This window comes from Gopherus evgoodei, chromosome 13 (genome assembly GCF_007399415.2).
Source record: "Gopherus evgoodei ecotype Sinaloan lineage chromosome 13, rGopEvg1_v1.p, whole genome shotgun sequence".
NCBI lineage: Eukaryota > Metazoa > Chordata > Testudines > Testudinidae > Gopherus > Gopherus evgoodei.
This window is the reverse complement of record NC_044334.1, coordinates 5843530-5864654: the sequence shown is the minus strand read 5'-3', so window position 1 is coordinate 5864654 and position 21125 is coordinate 5843530. Positions and strand designations below refer to the sequence as shown.

At 48.1% G+C, this 21125-nt stretch overlaps 1 protein-coding gene across 3 annotated transcripts in view; it reads left to right on the top strand.

The window, feature by feature from the left end:
• CUX2 (cut like homeobox 2) overlaps nt 1–21125 on the top strand; it is a 225559-nt gene that overhangs the window by 147206 nt on the left and 57228 nt on the right. For all 3 annotated transcript variants that reach the window (XR_004002945.1, XM_030582565.1, XM_030582564.1), the window contains one exon: nt 10000–10078. Coding sequence is in view for 2 of the 3 variants with exons in the window: in XM_030582565.1 (XP_030438425.1) it covers nt 10000–10078 (79 nt within the window). In the remaining variant the exon portion in view is untranslated. The remainder of the gene's footprint in view (nt 1–9999; nt 10079–21125) is intronic.

The window sequence follows — 21125 nt, the reverse complement described above, 5'->3', positions numbered from 1 at the left end:
GCCTGGCAGAGCTGTCGGGCAATTAAACAGCCTCTGTTGGTCCTCACTCACTTGACGACTTGTGTCTTGCCCACACGTGCACCTTACGCTCTTGCTAAGGTGGGCGGTAGGGTTCTCAGATGGAATCGGGGCTGTGCAGATAAAATCAGAGAGAGAATTTCTTCCCTGTTGGGTGCATCGCCACGAGTGGGGTTTTCATAAGTGCTCAATGTTGGCTTAGCTTTGCGCCCAGTGGGAATTTACCACTGACTCCATTGAGAGCAGAGTAAGGCCAATGATGAGTGTTTGAAAATCAAATCCTAACAGAGGGCCTGATCTTGCTCCCATTTAAATTAATGGCAAAACTTCTGTTGACTTAATTGGGAGAAGGAACAAACCCCAGTTGACCAAACTTCCACCCCATCCCAGAGCAGTGGAGCTAAATGTTCGTGAGTAACCAGGAAGTTAGTGTTTCATGTTTTGTGGCATTGAGAAACTAGAAGAGTTGTCCACACTCAGCCATGGGCCTGATCCAATGTGCAGTGAAGTTTGATGGGTGCTGGAGGTAGGTTTCGCTTTCTGGTTGTGATGTATAAGCCATGTCATCTTCTGCTGGGGTTTATGGTACCACAGGGAAATATTCAACTCTAAAACTTTCACTGAGAATTTTTTTTCAATCATAAAAACAATTCAGTTCTGGGTTTGTAAAAGCGGTTTTGTTAAAAAAACAAAAACCAAAAAAAGCACTAGGCCAAAAAACTCAACACTTTCCGTTGAAGGCTTTTTCAGTGTATTTCATTTGCTGATCCTCAAAACTAACAGTTCCTAGCAATGTATTTTCTAGAGTAGTTTAAGGTGGCCCATCTGCAGGAGGGAAAAATACACTTGGAGTGTCCCCAGAATGATTTTATTCTCTCCCTAAAAACTCAAGCGATTGGCTGATATTTAGGTGGATTATCTCTATCTGGAAAAGGTCATTTAAATTTTTTTTAGCTGACATTTCCTGAAAGAGCAGAGCCAACTACTGGCTGAAAATACTAAAATGGGAGTAGTGTGTCTGAGCACACCTGTCGCATCATTCCGGTGTCTTTCACCACAGCGCTCTCAGCTCCTGCTTTAATCCTCTATAAAAGCACCTTTCCTGTAAAATGGGACTGAATTGATGTCTTCTCCACATGGCTCTTTAGCCATGCATGTGATGTCTGCTGTGATGCATTATTTCCTGTATCCCATGTTTTAGTCTGAGGACTGCAAAGGAGCTATATGCAGACTGCTGTCCCTCAGCAGCTTCATTAACATCGGTGGAATGTGCACCTCACTGATCACATTATCTCCATTGCGGCTGTGTCTTGTGAGTCCCGTTCAGCTTGGGGCTTCCCTGTGATGGGAGCTGGGCTTGGCTGGCCACAGCCCTGCTTCAGTGGTGGGGAGAGGCTCAGGCATAAAAGTCAGACTGGTGTGATGATCATCCTGCTGCTGATTAAACTGTTCACCTTTGAAAAGAGTCACTCTTGGGTTTCCGTTGCTTTGTGGCAAACTTGACCTCCCAGTGCTCTCCAGGAAAAGATTGCAATAGGGTTGGAATCAAGAGGGTTCTATAAAATGTAACAAGCTTCCATAGAAACGATCGCTAAGCCTATGAGATGAAATCCCGACCCGCTGAAGTCAACGGCAAAACTCCCATGCAGCATTTCACCCATCAAATTTAAGCCAATGATGTCCTTTCTGTGGATGGTTGGAACCAGCCCTGTGGAATTCTATAACAAGGAAAGAATTCTCGGTTAATTTCGGTGGGAAGCTTTCTAGCCCTATAGAAAGGCTCCCCTTTCTTACTGTTGGCCTTTTTCATAAGGGTTAAGGTTTAAGTCTTTTGTATATTTCTAAGGTGATTAATCTCAGATAATACATTGATAAATTGATCTGAAAGTTTAAAGTGCTTTGAAGATGAAAAGCGTTGTAGAAACACTGATGTTAATATTATTTATTACTGTGTTTTAAGAAAGGCAGTACAATGCTTCAGAACGCCCGCTGTGGTAATATTTAGCATTTGAGATCTTTGCCTGAGCATGTCCATTTACTCTCTTAATTCTGCTTGTCACCCTACCCCTTGCTTTTACCTTCCTGTCCCAGGCAGGCAGATTGTGTAGTGCATAAGGCGTGACCTGGGACTCAGAATCTGTGGCTTTAATACTTAGCTGAGCTGCCGACTTCCTGTGTGACCTTTGCCAGGCTGTATAATCTACTCTGGGCCTTGGTTCCAGTCTCTGTAATGGGGAGGGATTCTGCCCTCCTTCACAGGGAGGCTGTGGGGATAAAATCCCCTAGTGACTCTGAGGTTGCTCAAATATCATAGTGAAGAGGGCTATATAAAGTTCCTCTTAAAAAAACCCCAAAACTTCTATTACCCTTTTACTCTTTAACTGCATGTGTTTGTGTGTGTGCATGCAGAGGTGCACGTGTGTGTACTTAATGATTTTGTTCTTTCATAGAAAAAAGAGAAGTTCTGCACTGGATGTATGACCCTCTATTATATGTGAATTTTAACATGTCTTTTACACAGAATTACATACTTTTGGGTTGTGACTAGAATGAACATTTGTCTCTTTTCCATTTGAATATTACAGATTTTACAAAACCCCCAAACCATTTAAAAATGGGAAAAAAAAGTTAAAGCCCCTTGAGCTCTTGACTGATATAGGTCTCAAAGTGATTTTCATAAGCAGGAAGGCAGTGTTAGCCACACGTTGCAGAGGGGGAAACTGAGGCATAGAGGAATGAAATGATTTGCTCAGTGAGTCAATGGTAGAGCTGGGACCAGAACACAGATCTCCTGAATCCCAGTCCAGCCACACTGGGCCTGCTTGGCAAACCTAAAACCCAAGGAGAATACAGGATTCTGTACAATATCTGCTCTTTCCTAATTCATTGCTATATGGGATGAGTTTATGATGCTTTTATAAAGTAAAAATTGGGCTGCTCTAACGCTTCCAATAAAAGTCAACGCTGATGATTGTTTCCTCTCCAGTGAGATCCCTCTACCTATTTGAAATGGAAAGTTACGTGTCACTGACGTGGGTCATAAGGTTGAAATGTGGGTGCTCCAAGCTTAGGCACCTATGTTCATTGAAGCATCAGGATAAGTGGCCAGTTTTCCACTTCAGCTGCATGTGCTCAGCCCCTTTGCTAAGCAGGCCACTTCTAGTGAGTGGCTGGGACCCAATCTGTGCCCACCGAAATTAATGGAATCTTTCCACTGACTTCAGTAGATGCCTTCAGGCCCTTAGTATGTACTTAGGTGGCTAATTGTAGGCATCCAAGTTTGAAAATGTTGACCTTGAGCCATCGTGCCCTTTTGTTGTGCTAGCGATTGCTAATGAATATTAGTAACCTAGTTCTCTGGTTCTTGGCTGATAAAACAACTGCACTAGAACGGTGAGTCTCTGGGAAGGCAAAGTCTGCGTTCATTTTAACGTACAGGCTAGAGATGGAATAGGGCTCCGTAGGGATATTGTATTCCAGTGCAGAAGCATTGCAGTAGCCTCTCCTGCTGTAAAAAGGAGGAGCCTTAAATCAGCTTCTAAAACCACCTAGAGATGATGTGCAGCTGGGTAATGCAGAAAACGGAACTTTGTCCAGTTAAAATGCACACAGAGCTCAAATAGTTTTCCGCTTGCGTTACTGGTCTATTGCCGCTGTGTTTGTGGTGTTCTTTCAAACCCCCTGAAGCCGAATTTGGTTGTGGAATGCTAAAGAAAGCCCCCAAATTTTGAAGATGCTGGAAGCACTAGAATGAGAAATATTAGATGCGAAAAAAAGCCATGGCTTATGCAATTTTAACAATAGAAAAATGGTCTTTGTGCTCTAGTGACTGTGAGCGTGGCTGATGAATTACAAATGAGTGGTTTGCTTTTGTTTTGAGTGACAAGCAATTTAAATTCACTCTTGTGTGGGGGTTGGAAGCTTTTCTAGCAGTGGGAAGACTTCCCCCCTCCCCTCCCAAAAAAACAAAACAAAAAACAAAGAAAAAACCTCTCACCCCTTTAGATTGGTGAGATTGCGGAGCTGTCACTGTGCTGTGGCTGGAAGTTAGGACTTCGTTCGATAATTATCAAATCCGTGATCAGTGTAACTAATGATTACACCATTGCTCATACCACTTCTGCCAGTTGGGACCAGTTCAGTTGTAGTTTCAAACAGGACCTGGTTCTCTTTCTAGAGGCGCACAAGACCCCTGCTCTTCCTTGAGTGGAAAGTGATTATTAATACAGACACGCTGCTCATTGCCTTATTATTAGCTCTGAAGTTATTGCAAATGTTAGAGTCCGATGTATCTGATGGGTTTTACCCTGAGATCAGCCTGGCTTCCTGGTGACATTTCAGGGTACCTCTTTCCGAGGATAAATTAACACAGAGCAATGTTTTTTGATCCTTGACCTTTTCTGGAATAAACCGAATTCCGTTACAATAGTGCGGTTGGTCCAGGGGCTTTGTCACAACCCTGAGCACTTACGCAATCAGTGCTCTGCACTTTCAGAGCACGGAATGAACATCCAATAGTGAATCTGCCCAGTGCTCCCATGAGGATGGGGAAAAGGAGGCACCAGGAGGTCGAAGCCGAAGTTTTCGAATGTGGCTGTCTAAAGTCAGACAACGAAATCCACGGTTAGGTGCTGAGCTGGGACATGGGAGATCATGAGCCTGTTCCAGGCTTTGGCGCAGACTTCCTGGGGGCCTTAGCAAATCACCGCGGCCTCAGTTCAGCAAAGCCCTTCAGAATGGGCTTAAGGCCCAGACCCCAGAAAGGAGTCTAGGCTCCTATCTTCCAGGACGCTAGGATTGTAAATCCCGTCGTGAATCTGGCCCGAAGGGTCTAACCTCTCTGTGCCTCAGTCTTCCCCGTAAGTGAAACAGGGGTAATAATACTTTCCTACTCGAGGATAAATGCTTTAATGTCAGTGAGGCTCTTGGGTACTCCTGCAGTGAGCACCCGAGAAAGCCCTGTACGCTATAGCTCAATCCATGCTTTCTGGTGTTATCAGAAGGGCTAAGTACCCTGGGCCACTTCCTTTTACTTGCCTACTTGCCTCTTAAATCTAACATTCGCGGCCCAGAAACTGGCCCCAGACCTTGCCGGCCAGTCAGTGGAGGAAAGAGGATTAGAACCCTGTGATTCCAGGCTCCCAGCCTGTTTCTCAGCTAGCTACACCACGCAGCCTGCAACGACTTGGCACTTCAACACCCTCCGCTGGAGTATGTGGCTAGACAAACGCCATCCCGGTCTCACTCGCCGCAGTGGTTTCAGCCTTTTCCCCTAATTTTGTTACGAATTCAGGGCCTGCTCCCACAAGTGACAGCACGTGGGCAGATTGCCATGGCTACTGAGTGCCCCAGCAAGGTCGGGGGGGTTGCCTGAGGGCTCAGCTGGATGCTGCTCCTGGCAGGAGCAGAGACTTAGCGCTAGTGAAAGTGTCAGGTGATCGTTGATTATCCAGTTCCAAGCAGGGCTGATGCAAACTTCCTCCCCACAGCCTTCAGAGACCCGCTCAGTCTTTAGGCTCTGTGCTGAGACTCCTCAATTCAATCTCGTGCTTGGAGCGAAATCCATGCGGTAGCACAGAGATGCTCTTTGGAAGGGAATATTTGCGGGTCCCGGGTTCCCTAATTTTAACCTCTTTTTCTCCCCCGTCTATCCAAGCGCTGGAAGGCGACGGATCATGCTCTCCGGCATCAGCAAATCCATCGAGGATAAACATGAAAGTTCTAAACAAAGTCACTTTGATCCAGATTCTCCAGGTTATTCAGGCACCTATCTCCCACTGATGATGAAAGTTGGGCACCTTTAGACAGTCAGGATCTTAGTGAACAAAGAGCTCTGCAGTCAGGTGGCAGCGGGTGGGAAAACCCCCCAGGATTGTGTAGGCAAATGCTGAAAAATTAACTGGAATAAAAGATTCATGCTCATCAATGTTGAATGGGGATATTTTGGCAGGAATAATGTATTGGTCTGGTATTAGCCATGCAACGCAGTGGAGCTTAGTTACTTCTGAATTGCGCAGTGGTAGTCTGGCTGCAGCCCCCCTGGGAGGTTGAACACCCTGATGGGAAGGCCCCTGGGTTTGCAAGGACTAAAAGAAAAGGGGGAGGGGGGTCTCAGCCATCCCACCCTGACCTGACAATGTCAGCGTGGCCGAGGCTTTTCAGGGTGTGTGTTGTTGGACCCAGCTCAGCAGCCTGCCATTAAAATAAAAGGTGAAATTCTTATTTCTTATTTAAGCTCCAGCATTAAATTATAATTTTCATTTACTCAAAGCGCATCAATGATTTATCTTGGCGTGACATTACTGTAGTGTTAGGAATGTAGCCAAAGGCAAAGGACGCGGGGTGTGGATCCTGCACCCAGCGTAAACTAGTTACTTTGTTTAATTCCATGGATCCTTTTGACAACCTCCTCACTGCCATGTGGGCACCTGGGAACTCCTGCCCTCCAGGGGCAGCAGACATGTATGGGGAGTAAATGGGACAGAGGCTACAGAACCACAGCCAGATAAACTTGTTCTGACCTCCTGACATTTCTCTGCCTGCTAACGCTGTTGTGGTCGTTGTTATATTTATATTACAGTAGCGCTCAGAGTCGCAATCTGCGGTGAGGCTTTATTGCCCTTGGCACTGGACAGACTAATAGTCAGAGATGGTCCTGCCCCTGTCTACAGTCTAAATAGATGGACAAGCAATGGCTGTATTGTCATCGTTCCTGTCTTGCAGTTGGGTAAACAGGCACAGAAAGAAGAAGTGACTTGACCAAGGTCACACAGTGAGTCTGTAGCAGAGCCATGAGTTGACTCGAGGTCTCTCGAATCCCTGCGCGGTGTTATGCCTTAACTGCAAAGCTGCGTTTCCTGTCTTGCTCATGTCTGCTCTCTGTGGGGCTCCCCCTGAGCCGTCTCTTGGGTTCCTGGGTTCCAAATTAAAATAACTGCCCAGTGCGTGGAAAGTCCAGGTCTCACGATGGGACATAACATAACAGACAACTCTTGGGAATGGAAGCACAGCTGCTTGCATCTGGCAGGATTTCAGGGCCATGGAGAAGGGTGACTGGCCAGCCGTATCTTTCTCTTCCTTAACAGCCGAGTGTTTCTCCTCCCAAAGGAGAGGGACGGATTCATGCACACAGGCAGTGTGCTGCTTCTTAACGCTGACTGCGAAGCATGTAGTGAAGCGGGGTGAGCGCACTGGCTGGCCTCTCTGCCAGCCCATGTCGGCAGGGTTGGCTAGCCTGGGGGCTGGTGGAGTCGTTTCTGTAGACCATGCTACGGGGGCCCCACGTGTCTAACATTGTGGGGGTAAGGAATATGCTCCAAAATCAAGGTTAGCACTAAGCCACCTTCAGGTAGAAGCAAATAAAACCAACTGACCTGCATAATTTGCTGGTCCAGTGGATACAGCACTGGACCGGGAGTCGGGAAACCTGGCTTCTCTTCTTGGTTCTGCCACTGACTCGTGTGTCCTTGGGCAATTCCCCTGAGCGCTCTCTGCCTCAGGTTCCCCTATGTGTAACAAGGGAGTAATGCTACTGATCTTCTCTTGTCGAGCACTGTGAGACCTGCAGCTGAACAGTGCTGTATAGCAGCTGACTATGAGTCTGCCTTTCTCCTAGGGCTGGAATGGTCTCCACTGACACGGTGCTTAGTGTTACGGCTGACATGGCGCATTAACACAGGGCTTAGGGTTGCTCACACCAGATCACTGCTGTGATTCCTAGCAGAGAGCTACAAGAATCTCTCTCTTCTGGGCTCGTCTTCGGGCTGAGGCATATGGCTCTGAGCTAGGGGTGTGTGTGGGGGGGGTTTCTGCTCACTCTCACCGAGGAGTTGAGAAGGAGGCTAGTCCACATCTTTGGCAGATAATTAGCTGAGTTTAATGATTGCTTGGGGGTTGAGTGGCAGCTGGGAAGGTGAGCTGAAATGTGCTACATGTCCCCAGTGAAATTTCACTGACAGCTTTCCCTAGGGTGAGGCATTAGAGGGAGAACTGACAGGCTGGCTTTGCTTGGAGGTGGCTGGTGCTGATGTCCCACTAGGTTCTTCTAAGTGGGATTCTTTGTGCCGTTACCTCCGCAGCGAGGGTGCCTGCGTGGGGAGCCTGGTAGGTACCAGCGAGAGTTTGCGTCTTTCATAACACAAGAACCCGGGGTCAGCCAATGAAATGAATAGGCAGCAGGTATAAAACAAACAAAAGGAAGTACTTCATCACACAGCGCCCTGTTAACCTGTGGAACTCCTTGCCAAGGGATGTTGTGAAGACCAAAACTATAATTTGGTTTTCAAAAGAATGAGAAGTTCATGGAGGATAGGTGCATCAGTGGCTGTTAGCCAAGATGGTCAGGGATGCAATCCTGTGCTTTGAGTGTCCCTAGCCTCTGATTACTTGAAAGTCCCGTTACCTCCAGCTATCAGAGAGCAAAGACCAACTCCAATTGGAGGGATGTGCAGTGCACTGACACATAGAGAGGCCATCTTCCGAGGCAGGCAGTTGCTCTGATGGATGGAAGAGGGATCTGAAAGCAGGGGAGACGTTGTGTCTGTTCCCAAATGTGGCAGCTCCCAGTGTGACCTCACGCAAAGTGTGTGCCCTCTCTGTGTATCTACCTAGACAGCCCCAGCACCTCTCAAATGTTAATGCCTTTAACCTCACAGCACCCCAGGGGGCCAGGCAGGGCTGTTCTCCCCATTATGCAGTTGAGGAGCCAAGGCACAGATATTCAGAGATAGTTAGGCTCCTGACTTCCTTTGATTTCAATGGAGCCTTAATTCCTCCCAGGATCTGGGCCAGAGAGGCTAAATGACTTGCTTGTGGTCTCAGGGGAAGTCTGTGGTAGAGCCTGTTCCCCACTTCCCTATCTGTCCTACAGGGATAATAACAGTTCAGTTAAATGTTCTCCCGCATTTAATGAAAGGGGCTAGACGCACATCAAGTAGCATTATTATTCATTCTGATGAGCCCGTATCCCCAGGCTTTTTATAAAGTGCCCATAAGGTCCTTCCCTGGAAATATCACTTCCAGTGTTCCGATATGAATATGCCAGTCCCATTTCCAACTCTGGTCAACTGGACAAACCACGTAGTAGAACTAGACCTTGTGAAACACTCAGCAGAGGGGCAGCTCGTGTGGACGTGGCTGCATCTTCAGGGTTTCCATTAAATAAGAAAGTTAGAAGATTGTGGGAGTTGGCCAAATGTATAAAGGCGAAAAGCAAACAAGCTGGTGGAACAGGTTTGTGTCCTGTAAATTGACCTACAGGACCGGGGAAATACACACCAGGTTCTCCCTGTCTCTGTGGAATCTAAGCACTGCACAGGTCAGCAACGCAAGAGCCGTTGTAAGCTTCGTGGAATCTTTTTCTCTTGGCACTTCTCTGTCATAAGGACCTCGGTTTGGAGTTCCGTTCCTTCCCCCACCCCAGTTTCCTGTTAGATCCCTGTAGTTATGGTGGAAACAACTTGATCAAAGAGGGTCCTGCAGCGTGCCCTAGAGGCGCTCCGACTCTGTGTTGCTCTGTTATGATCTTAAAGTCAGCGGTGACCTCTGCTAAAAATAATTCCTAGCGTGAGGCAGAGAAACCCCAGCAATCATAACTTATGATCAGAAGCGGCACCAAGCAATAAAACAAAGGGTCAAAGGTGGTTAAGTGTTATGGTTTTGTTTACTGGTTTGAGAACAGACCCAGCAGCTTTGCAGTGAATGGAGTTGCACAGCCCCCGCGGGGTGAGGCGAATGTAGGTGGTAATTATTAATTCTTTGTAGCGGGGCATGGATTCTGATCTCAGTTACGCTCGTGCCAATCTGGAGCATCCCTGCTGCAATCCAGGCATGTGGCAGGGAGATCTGCCTGTGACTTAGATAGGAGTGACTCCAGATTCATGCCGGCCTAGCTAAGCCCAGAGCCTGGCCTTCACGGGTTTCTTCTCTTCTTTGAAGTCCTGGTTTCGCATTTCCTCACCTCGTATTTTTATTTTCCCTTAGGTGATTGCACTCAGTAAAAGAAGCAAGGAGGCTGAGACGGCTTTCCTCAGTGTTTACAAGCAATTAATTGGAGCACCAGGTAAGGAATGCTTTGGCTACTTAGCTGAATAATTAATGTTGAGAACAGACCACCAAGCGGCCATTACAAGCCAGGATTGCTATGTACGCTGCATGCCCTGTCTTGGTGCCCGAGGCTTTCTGCAGCTCCATCTCTCCCATTATCCATCCCTCCAGTTGCCCAGAATCGGGTCTCGTTCCAGTGTCCTTCGGGCCGCAGCACTGCATCCTCAGTGATCCGCCACCATCTCCCTGCGTCGCGGCCGGGATGGTGGTCACTAATTTTTCCGTGTTATTTCTGAGATCCGAGCGAGCGGAACAGACAAGTGGAAACATCTTTTGCCATCCTTGTATTTCGGCGTGTGAGCCAAATGAATCTTGACGTTAGCAAAGGAATACGTTTGCTCAAGCCTTGTAATAACACTGCTCCTATCCCCAGCTGTGTTTTCGATGGTAAGTTAAGTACAATGACTGAGCTCCTTTTACAGCCCAGCTCCCGACAGGGACATGTAGGGGGTTTAAACACGCACAGGGACATCCACTGAACCCTACACCTAGCGCTGTTCAGGCCCAGCCGTGTGTTTGTCTGAGCCCTTTTGAAAGGAGAGCCAGTCAAGGATGACCCCACAGTTAACATACAGTAACTAGACATCCTGAGCCTAGAATGAACTGTCAGCCCCTCCGTGCCCAGTAATAACAATGCTTTCTAGCACAGGGTCTCACAGCCCTGTGCAAATGCTCTTCCCGCAGCCTTGCAAAATCCTGCTTGTTGGCTCACCTTGGATAACTAGTGAGATTTTGATGGGCAAGTAAAATAATATTGGTTTTTTCATTCTCATCACAATGCTAAGGGCGGGTGAGCAGATTTGCTGCCTGCGCTGGTAAATGTTCACAAGTGGTTTAGCAAGACTGTGTTGTCTCCATCTCATAGATGTGGAAACTGAGGCATGGAAAAGTTAAGCGACTTGGTGATGTCCAGCAGCAGAGCTGGGCCTGGCACCCTGGTTCTTGACCAACCAGCAGTCAACTCTGCCTCCTGTCAGATTTGTGTGTGGAGCAAAGCAGTGTGGTGCAGTGGTTTGGGTGCTGGACTAACCCTGCTTTTGCCTCGTTGGGTGCGTGAGCTTGTCAAGTCTCTGTGTCCCTAGAAACGGTGCTGGCTCCTGCCCAGGACCCTGAAGCCAAAACCAGCTCCCACCTCTAGTCTTTGGCATGGGTGAGCATCTTCCCCGGCAGTGGACCCATGCTGCTGCTCTCGGAGCTCCCTCGGGGAAGAACTAGAAGCCCTGCGGAGTGTGGCCTTTCCACACCTTCGCCAGGCTCAGACTCCCCAGCGATGGATTTGGTGCCTGGCCCTGCATAGAGGGATTGAGCAGTAACTGCTAACAGAGCCCCACGTGTCATACCAGGGGCTCTTGCTTTGCGCTAACCTCGCCCGTGCAGCACCTGGCAGGACAACGTCTCCTGGTAGCGAAGAACCAGTCAGAAGATGAAGAGTCGTGAGGTGCAGGAGGGCTCCGGCAGGGGCACTAACTCATCGGGCAGACATTTAGGAAAAACAAAATGTGTTAATGATTTCTTTGGGGAATTCGAGAGACACATTCCTGTCCTCATTAAATTTTATTCTGCAACACGAGAACCAAATGTCAGAGCCCGGATCTATTAGCTCGTCCTCCCCGCGCAGACCCCACCTCAGCACGGGCGCTCACTCCTGTAATTTTAGCCATTTTGATGCTTTCCTTGACAGGCAGATTCTTTGTAGACTACTTTTGAAGCGACACACAAGTCCTGATTCAACGTTTTTGTTTTGAATGGCTGCTGTCAACACGGCTCCTCGGTGGAGGCTGATTGCTCAGCGAGTATTTTGAGAAGTGAGCGGGGCTGTGTGGCTGCAATTACGAAAGAAGATCGTAAATCTTTTCAATATTGTTCACACAGATGTGGCGTGAAGTGAGGGGGGGGGAGCAGTAAAATGTGTTAAAAGCATAATTAATGTCATTGTTGCCGAGGGAGATTTGATTTAAGCCTCCCTTTGACTTGTGTAGCAGAGGCGGCTGATTTCTGTCTAGCGTTGGGCAAACTCACGAGACGCAGACCCAGGCTGGAGGGAAGGGGCTTGTTAGCGGAGCGACTGGGAAGAAGCAGGTGAGCACATGGGCTGAAGAAGAGGGAGATGCAGGGGGAACAGGGCGGGTTGTCTCCATTGAGGATTTGCCTCCATTTCAGCCAGTGGTGTAGCTGTGCTGGTGCAGCCCATGGTGTAGACAGGAACAGCCACTGTTTGCAGTGACCAAGCTGATACCAATGTCCAGCAGGGGCATACTTTGTCAGTGCAAACAGCAGCTGTGCCTGTCTACACTGATGGCTGAAATTGGAGCAAATCTCTGGTGTAGACAAGGCCTAGGATGACTAGATGTCCCAATTTTATAGGGGCAGTCCTGATATCCAGGTCTTTGTCTTATATAGGCTCCTATTACCCCCCACCCCCATCCCGGTTTTTCACATTTGGTCACTCTAACAAGGCCTGAAGCTATATCCTCTGTCTGTCTAGCTAACTCTAGCTGTAGCTTCTCCGCTGTAATCCCCGAGCGTAGACGCAACCTACAGCGATGGAAGGGCTTTTTTCGTTGCTGTAGGTATCCACCTCCCCAACAACGGGAGCAAGGCTGATGGAAGAATTCTTTGGTCAGCGAGACTACGGCACTTGAGTTGTGAATTTTTCACACCCCTGAGCGCTGTAACTGGGTCAGCCTTAGTGTGGCTCAGATCTTAGTCCCAAATCCAGCCCCTTCCTCTTGTCCAGAGAGGCTTCGCTGTGCAGGGGGAGGTACCTTCTAGCTCTGCAGGGTCTGCCTGGGGGCATGTGCAGGATAGTGGCAGATCCACCACCCCTGCTCCGGGTGGCTCCACCAGCCATTGGCTCCTGCACAATGCCCCCAGGCAGTACCAGGTGTTTGGAAAAAGCAACAAAGAGTCCTGTGGCACCTTATAGACTAACAGATGTATTGGAGCATGAGCTTTTGTGGGTGAATACCCACTTAGTCAGACGCATGCAAAGTGGGTAGTCACCCACGAAAACTCATGCTCCAATACATCTGTTAGTCTATAAGGTGCCACAGGATTCTTTGCTGCTTTTTACAGATCCAGACTAACACGGCTACTCCTCTGATACAGGTGTCTGGAGGCTCCCACACTCCTGAATCTGAAGCGGGCTCAGCCCCTGCTCCTGCCTGGACATGGGGGCGGGCGGGTACTACGCAGCCCCCAAGGCAGGAGTAGCAGCTGCTATCACTTTACGGTGACCTTGTGAGCCGGAGAAATTCCTTCCCTTGCCACGTGGCCACTGAGTGACTGGGGCTGGACACTAGGAGGAGCATTTCCCCCTGGAAGGATACTGCCGCTTTCCCAAAGGGCTCAGGAAAGTAACTAACCCTCCCCTCTCCCCTAGCGTGGGGCTGTGCACTCAGCAGGGCCACATCCGGGGTTTCGGAGGGGTTCCGTTCACCTCACCTGACCCGATTCACACAGGGAGCGGTGCTGTGTCACTCACACTAATGCCAGATGACATGGGAAGACATGCTGTTCTCTTTCAACAGCAACGCCACGTGACAGGCCTCTGCGTGGGGGGGGGGGGCTGAAAGCGAGCTAGTGGGCTTGGCCGGCTCTGCTAGTGAGCTGCTTGTGGGACCAGCCCAGAAAGAGCCCTGCAGATGGGAGAGCGGGAAATGGGAAATGCCCTGCCAGTCAGCCAGTAGAGGTGGGGGAGGTTTCATGGTCAGTTGCATGGAAAAGGAAGGAATGAGATTCCAGCTTCCTGCTGATTCCAACAGCAGCAGCATTTGGCCTCTTGACTTGAGTATCAATGGGAATTTTTGCCCAAGCAAGGGCTGCAGGCCTAGGCCCGGAGGGGAAGGAGTCCCAGGTGGAGGAGCTGGCTCTGGGAAGGAGGGAACAGGGAGGATGTGCCAATGGGAGCAGGGACATGTGTAGCGTTCAGTATGGGGAGCATGTAGGGGTGTGCAGAGACCATGAGAGAGTTAAAAGCTGGGGGACGGCTGGGGTCTGGGAGTGGATGGGTAACGGTGAGTGAGGCTTTCCCTTCCTGCTGGTCCTGAGTAATCCAGCTGTCTGGAGTCCCTCAAACGTGCCTGGCACAATGTGGTTTGCTGGAGACACATCATTGTTCTGCAGCCACTCCATGCGGTTCCACAGTAGCTTTGATGTAATGTGTAATTAGACATTAACTAGAGTAATGTTCCGTGAGTATCACATGGAGCTGAAACATTTCAGGACCCAGAAAGGCGAATGAATTATTCAGTAAATAACTCAGGTAAGAACAGCCAAGCTGAGTGGGAAAATACAACCCAAAAATCCAGGACAGCAAGACGTCAGGCCAAATTCAGTTCTATCCCACATGCCTCTGCATTGACTTTAGGCTGGATGGGCAGCCTCAGAACATCCGCTGAGCATTAGCACTGGCCTCTCCTGGGCCCTGTATTAATCAAAGCAGGGGGAAGGCTGGTTCTGAGGCAATAAGAACCATCCAGAATGTTCACCCAGCCCACCAACCCCAAGTGAACCCTTGTTCAGAGTTCTCGAAAGTTTGACCAACGCTTGTATCTTGAGACGGGACATGAGGTGAGCTAGGAGTTTCAGCTTGAGTTACTAGCGAGAGGGGTTCAGCCTGGAACCCAAACTGACCCTTCAGGGGTTCCCCCGTCACTAGGGTTGCAGAGCTGAAGCGCAGTGAAGGTCAGTTCCCGAGGGCACAACCTTCAGTTACTGACAACATTTAGATCAAAAGATCTACGTTATACGGCCCACCCCAGAGGTCCTTGCTCAGTTTGGACTCCACACGTCTTCAGACACAATTCCCATTGGTGCCCAGGGGCCAAATCCTGGGGTATCCTGAGTGCTCACTGCTCCCTCTGACTGCAGGAAGGGCTTTGCTTTCACAAGGACTCAGTACAGGAAGGACATCTGGGTTCGGCCCATCATGATCCCAGCTGGAGCTCAGAGATGGAACCAAACCAAGACTCTGCTCCTGTGCATGACCGCTTCCAGGATCAGATCGTAAAGCCCCTGATGCAGATACCCCGACAGGATCAGAATGGGAAATCTGCAGCAGTCCCTTCCCTAGGAGATGTACAAGGTCAGCTGCCCTTCCCTCTCCATTGCAGACATCCCTAGACTCTCAGCTCAGAGCCATGCAGCTAGACGGACGCCATCCCTCGTCGGCACTCCGCTTCCCCAAACATACTCATGTCGCCAGCGGGAGCCTCGGTCTCTCTGCGGCAGAGTGTGGAAAGATATTTTGTCTTTTCTTTACCAGGGAATTGGGTTTTCCTGGATGATTTCCTAACGAAGCCAAAACCCCAACTCTTTTGGACGCATCAGTGAAAGGGACATTCCCCTTCCCTGTGAAGTTGTGAATGCTAAAATAGTGTGCAATAGCACCAGCTAGTGGTTGTATTTGGCATCGGTAATTTAAGAAAAATACCAGGCCAATTTTTAATTTTTAAAAAGACTATGTTTTGTATTCAAGTATTTAAAAAAAAAATCAGCTGGTTTGGTCTCTTGGTGAGGTTAGGCTCTAATGAAATCAAAGTAAGTTAGTCATTTAATTAAGCATCGTGTGCACCAATACATTAGAAATTGCCACACAAAGCCAATATCATTTTAATCCACACTGTTTTCATAGGACTGGTCCTGCAAACACTGATGCCTTTGACTAATTCCACCAGTATGGGTTGTCTCCCTTGTGAGCAGAATTACACACCTGTGTGGGCGTTAGCGGGATTGGGCCCATAGTCAGTAGCCGATCTCTCTGCTTGCTGCAGACAGGAGGCAGGGGGTGACGTGTGTAATGCAAACGTAAGATGAGGGACACTCAGAATGATTCTTCCAATGTCATAGGCACCATTCCCTTTAGTGCCAGTGGTTCTTCCTGGGAGCCCAGCCTCATAATTCTTCATTTCTGATGTGAATTGTATCTAACAATAAAAGGGTCTGATCCTGCCTCATCAAAGTCAATGGGAACTTTGCCATTACCATCGCTGGGCAGTAGATCAGAGTCGAGGTGAGGGGTGCCGCATGTGTGCACCAAACAGCTCTCTGGGGCTACAGTAAGTTACGTCCCTTGAAATGAAGGACATCTGAGAGGTATGGTTGGTGATCACATGTGGTTGGCTGAACCTTTAAGATGTGTTGGCCAAATTAAGGTCTATATTAAATTTCAAACCCTATTTTTAAAACTTAAATCTTAGGAAAGTTCATTTTATTGTCTCTGTTACCTATATGTGGACGGGCTGTTTAGCCCACAGATCACATAAAATCTCCCCTCTCACGTGGACTAGCCAGGAGGGAATGGTGGTGTGCTGCTTTAAGCTCAAATGTTTTCTTTAGCGCCCCCAGGTCCAAAAATATGTAATCAAAATGCAAACAGCTCACATCTGAAGAGGAAATGTTTAGAAAATGTGTCATTTTTATTTCAGCAAAGGCCTGATTGGTGAAAGAAGCTAGATGAAAATGCTGATACAGGCATAACTCCGTTGCAGCTTTATTACACAGGGTAGTGGCATACATTTTTGCTATTACGTTATTCCTTGTTACAAAGAGACAGAGGAATTTGCCTTAACAGATTGGATCATTGGTCTGTCTAGCTTTTTATTCTGCATTGTCTGTTCCCTGGTGCTTCCGGGGCTAGCAAGAAAAGACCCTCTTGGTGATACATCTACCCCAGGGATCGGCAACCTTTCAGAAGCGGTGTGCCGAGTCTTCATTTATTCACTTAATTTAAGGTTTCGCGTGCCAGTAATACATTAACATTTTTAGAAGGTCTCTTTCTGTAAGTCTATAACATACAACAACAGTTTAGTTATATATAAAGTAAATAAGGGTTTTTTTTAATGTTTAAGAAGCTTCATTTAAAATTAAATTAAAATGCAGAGCCCCCCGGACCGGTGGCCAGGACCCAGGCAGTGTGAATGCCACTGAAAATCAGCTCAAGTGCTGCCTTCGGCACACGTGCCATAGGTTGCCTACCCCGATCTACTCAGTGTGTGCAGTGGGAATGAGATGGGGAATCCTTCACAACCCGGCAGTCTATCATCTTAGGCCCTGGAGCATGAGGTTTAATTACCTGTATTGTTATCTTAGCTTGCATAGCTACAAATGTTATTAATGGCTGTAAAATTATCCTTTTTAAAATCAGCCACGCTGTAGGTCTTCAGCTGATGACCCTCTGCAGCTGGGAATTCTACAGGTGGATGCTATGCTCTGGGAAGGGATGGTTTCCTTTTACTGTTCTAAATTTATGGCCCTGTAATTTCATTGAGTGTCACTTTCTGCTAATGTGTGCCAGGTAGGATGCGAGGGTTAGTCAACTCTCCACTAACTTGTTTCTTTATTGTAGCTTCTATGTCCAGGGATAATCCATCAGTTATACCAAGGAACCAGGTTTATTCAGTGCTCATATATGGTAATCTGATGCCCTTCTGTAGTTCCCTTCAATTCAAGGATCTCAAAGTGCTTTGTAAACATTATTTGTATTTATTTATTTCGATTTTAAAAAATTGAAGACACCTATCCAGGGCTGTGGACATCCAAGACATTGTTAATAATACAATAAAATCCGAGCAGCATTACAGTCCTCATCAGGACAGGGACTCAGCCAGGCAGCCACCTGCAGAAACTCCTTTCCATCCTATCATCATTAGGGGCATTCCCACAATCTTGCAGCACACCTGGAAAGTCAGCAAATCCAAGCTATTGATCAAGGAATTTAGCCTCTCAGCACCACGATGTAATCATATTATTGGCTAGTATTATTATTCTCACGTAACATGGGGAAACTGAGGCACAGAGCTGGCAAAGCATTTATTTTCAGGACTTTTGGGTGCTTTAGTTTTGGGGCATCCAATGTGAGATGCTTGGGCCTGGCTTTTCAATAGCATTGAGCATGTGCAGCTCCCACTGACTTCAGGTGGAGTTGTGAGTGTTCAGAAGCTCTGAAAAGTGGGGCCAAGGTTTCTAAATCTTAATAAATAATAATAATAATTGGAGATATGCCAGTCTCCTAGAACTGGAAGGGACCTTGAAAGGTCATCAAGTCCAGCCCCCTGCCTTTGCTATCACGACCAATTTTTGCCCCAGATCCCTAAGTGGCCCCCTCAAGGACTGAACTCACAACCCTGGGTTTAGCAGGCCAATGCTCAAAGTTCTGAGCTATCCCTCCCCCCCAAGATTTTGGATGAATCTTGGCATCCAAAATTCATCGATTCATAGATTGCAAGGCCAGAAAGGGCCCATTGTGATCAGCTTGTCTGAGCTCTTGGGTAACACAGGCCAGAGATCTGCCCCACGGTAATTCCTAGAGCAGCTCTTGTAGAAAAGCTGCTCGTTTTGATTTCAAAATCGCCAGTGTTGGAGGATCCCCCAGGACCCTTGGTAAATTGTTCCGGTGAGAAGCCGCTTTTGAAAATTTGGGCCCAAATGACTTGTCCAGTAGATTAGATATCCCGGATCTCCTGAGCCAGAAGCCCAAGACCATCCTTCCTTCCCTAGCTCAGGGACACTAGGATTTCCATTGTAAGCCCTGGCTTTCATCGGTTCCTCTAACTCAATCATTTTTGCCAGGGTTTCCAATGAGCAGAGCTCAGACCAGACCAAACCTCAGTGTGGGGGATTCTTGGTCACTGTTAGGTACATTGGATCTGACCAGGGGCAGCTCTAGACATTTCGCTCCGGTGGACCTCCCACAGGCGTGCTTGTGACGAGTCCTCTGGTCCCGCGGCTCCGGTGGAGCTCCCGCAGGCGTGCCTGCGGAGGGTCCGCTGGTCCCACGGCTTCAGTGGAGCCACAGGACCAGTGGACCCTCCGCAGGCAAGCCTCCGAAGGCACCCTGCCTGCCGCCCTCCCGGTGACCGGCAGAGCACCCCCCCACGGCATTCCGCCCCAAGCATGCACTTGGCGTGCTGGGGCCTGGAGCCGCCCCTGGGTCTGACTCTCCTCTCTCACCTGGGTAAATCAGGAGTAACTCCACTGGAATCGTAGTGTTTTGTTGCGGAAATACTGTTGCAAGTGAGCGGGGAATCGGACAATTGGACAGCCAGGGAAATGGACATCATCTCTTTATCCACAGACCAAACAGAGAATGAGCAGCAGCCGGTGAGCTACCCACCCCAGCCACCACCTCTTGAATCCCAGTGGAACTACCTTTAGGGATTAGCGGGTAGTCCAGAGCTCCTGGCTCGTGTTCTTTGCTCCGGCACCAACTCACCATCATCTTTGGACAGTTGCTTCTGTGCTTTGCTTTGCCCAGCTGCCCTAGGGTAGCACAAAAGAGCCTTAACAGGCTTAGAGACTGATTTTCCATCAGTGCTGGGCAGTGACTCGTGGCTGCAGAGGTGAAAGGTGAATGCACAAGCTTTGCTCCTCACTTGAGCATGTTTTCTTTTTTCCCTGCTGTAATTACCAGAATGAGCCTTTCCTCCTCTCGGTTCTTGCTGAGAAAGGGGGATTTGGAGTGGTTCTTTATACAGCTGTTTTTACTGTAGTGAGAAACTAGCTCGACATATTTGAAAGCAAACAGAAGGCTCCTCTCCCCACCCCCCTCACAACTTGTGTACCTTAGTCACTCTGCCTGACATTTAGCTGATGCCTCAAATAATTCTTCAAGACAAAGTAAATGGGATTTCCTTTGATACAGCAATTCTTCAGTTACAGGCATTTTAAGTATGCATATTTTGACAGAGTCTTCTTGTTGTCTGGTCTTTTTATTTCTATAAAGAAAACCACCCGGCTGTGTTTCAAAATTAACAACAGTGGATTGTTGTTCCCTGGATTTCGGCAGAAATGGTGGTTGCATGAAGAAATTAATGGAGAATGGTTTTCATAGACTAACTGCAGCAAGAGATGGAAACGAACCAGTGTGTCCATCAGAGTGTGATGCCAGTGCAGGGATATAGTAATTTGCTCAGGGCCTGTTGTTCAAAGGTGCCGAATGCTTGCAGTCCCGCTGCCTTCATTTGGGAATGATGACCTGTTCTGAAAACCAAGCGGGAGATTCCTTGGGCAAGATTCATCGTTGCGGTAACTCCGTGAAGTTAGCGGTGTTCTATCAGGAATGTATTTGGCCCGTCTTGCTAGAACGAAAAAGGCCAGAGTTTCAGTCAATGGCCTCCATTTTGGCAGGCTCGCTAATTCTGCTCAGTTAGCAGGGTAAGTCTTTGATTGGTGGGGATCATCAGAGACCTTGATGTTGACATGAATTAAATAGCGGGTGTTCACTGGTGCAGTTTTGCACCTTCAAAACTGTAGACTTGGATAAAGGTGTATTTAAAATTTGACCCAATGGGCTATATCCGAAGCCTAGGGAAAGACTCCCATTAACTTTAGTAGAAATTGGATCAGGTCTTTTATACATAATGTCAAGGTAGAAATTGAAAGGTGTCAAAGGAGCATTTTGGTCTTTGACTAATATTTGCTTCATTTTGGTCTTCTGTCCTGGAAAACATATGGTGCCAATTCTCTGTTCTTCCAGAGGATTTCTTCATTGGAAACAGGAGAGTTCAGACTGGTCTTACGAGGAGACTTTTGTAACCATTTATACTCGGTAGAAAGCAACATTTAGCACCAGACCATCACTGATATAAATCACTTAAACTGATTTATACCAGAGATAATCTCCACTGAAGTCAGCCAGGCTATGCTGATTTACGCCAACTGAGGAACTGGCCTTCCATACCCAAGTAAAGCCTTGGAAAATATGCTTAACTGGCTAGTGTGGTTGAGGTTCTTGGTCAAGGGCCAGGATTTTGTTCCTGTTGTTTATTTGTCTGAGCGTAGCGCCTAGAGGCCCTAGTCATTGGCCAGGACCCCAGCGTGCTAGGCGCTGTACAAACACAGAACAAAAAGCTGGTCCCTGCCCCAAATTGCTTCCGCTCTAACTACAATACAAGACCACAGAGGGCTGCAGACAGCCTGACGGGAGAGAACAAGGGAACGAGGCAGAATGAGACAGGATTGGACTCAGCACACCAGCAGCCTAACTGGTGTCAGGTTTTCGT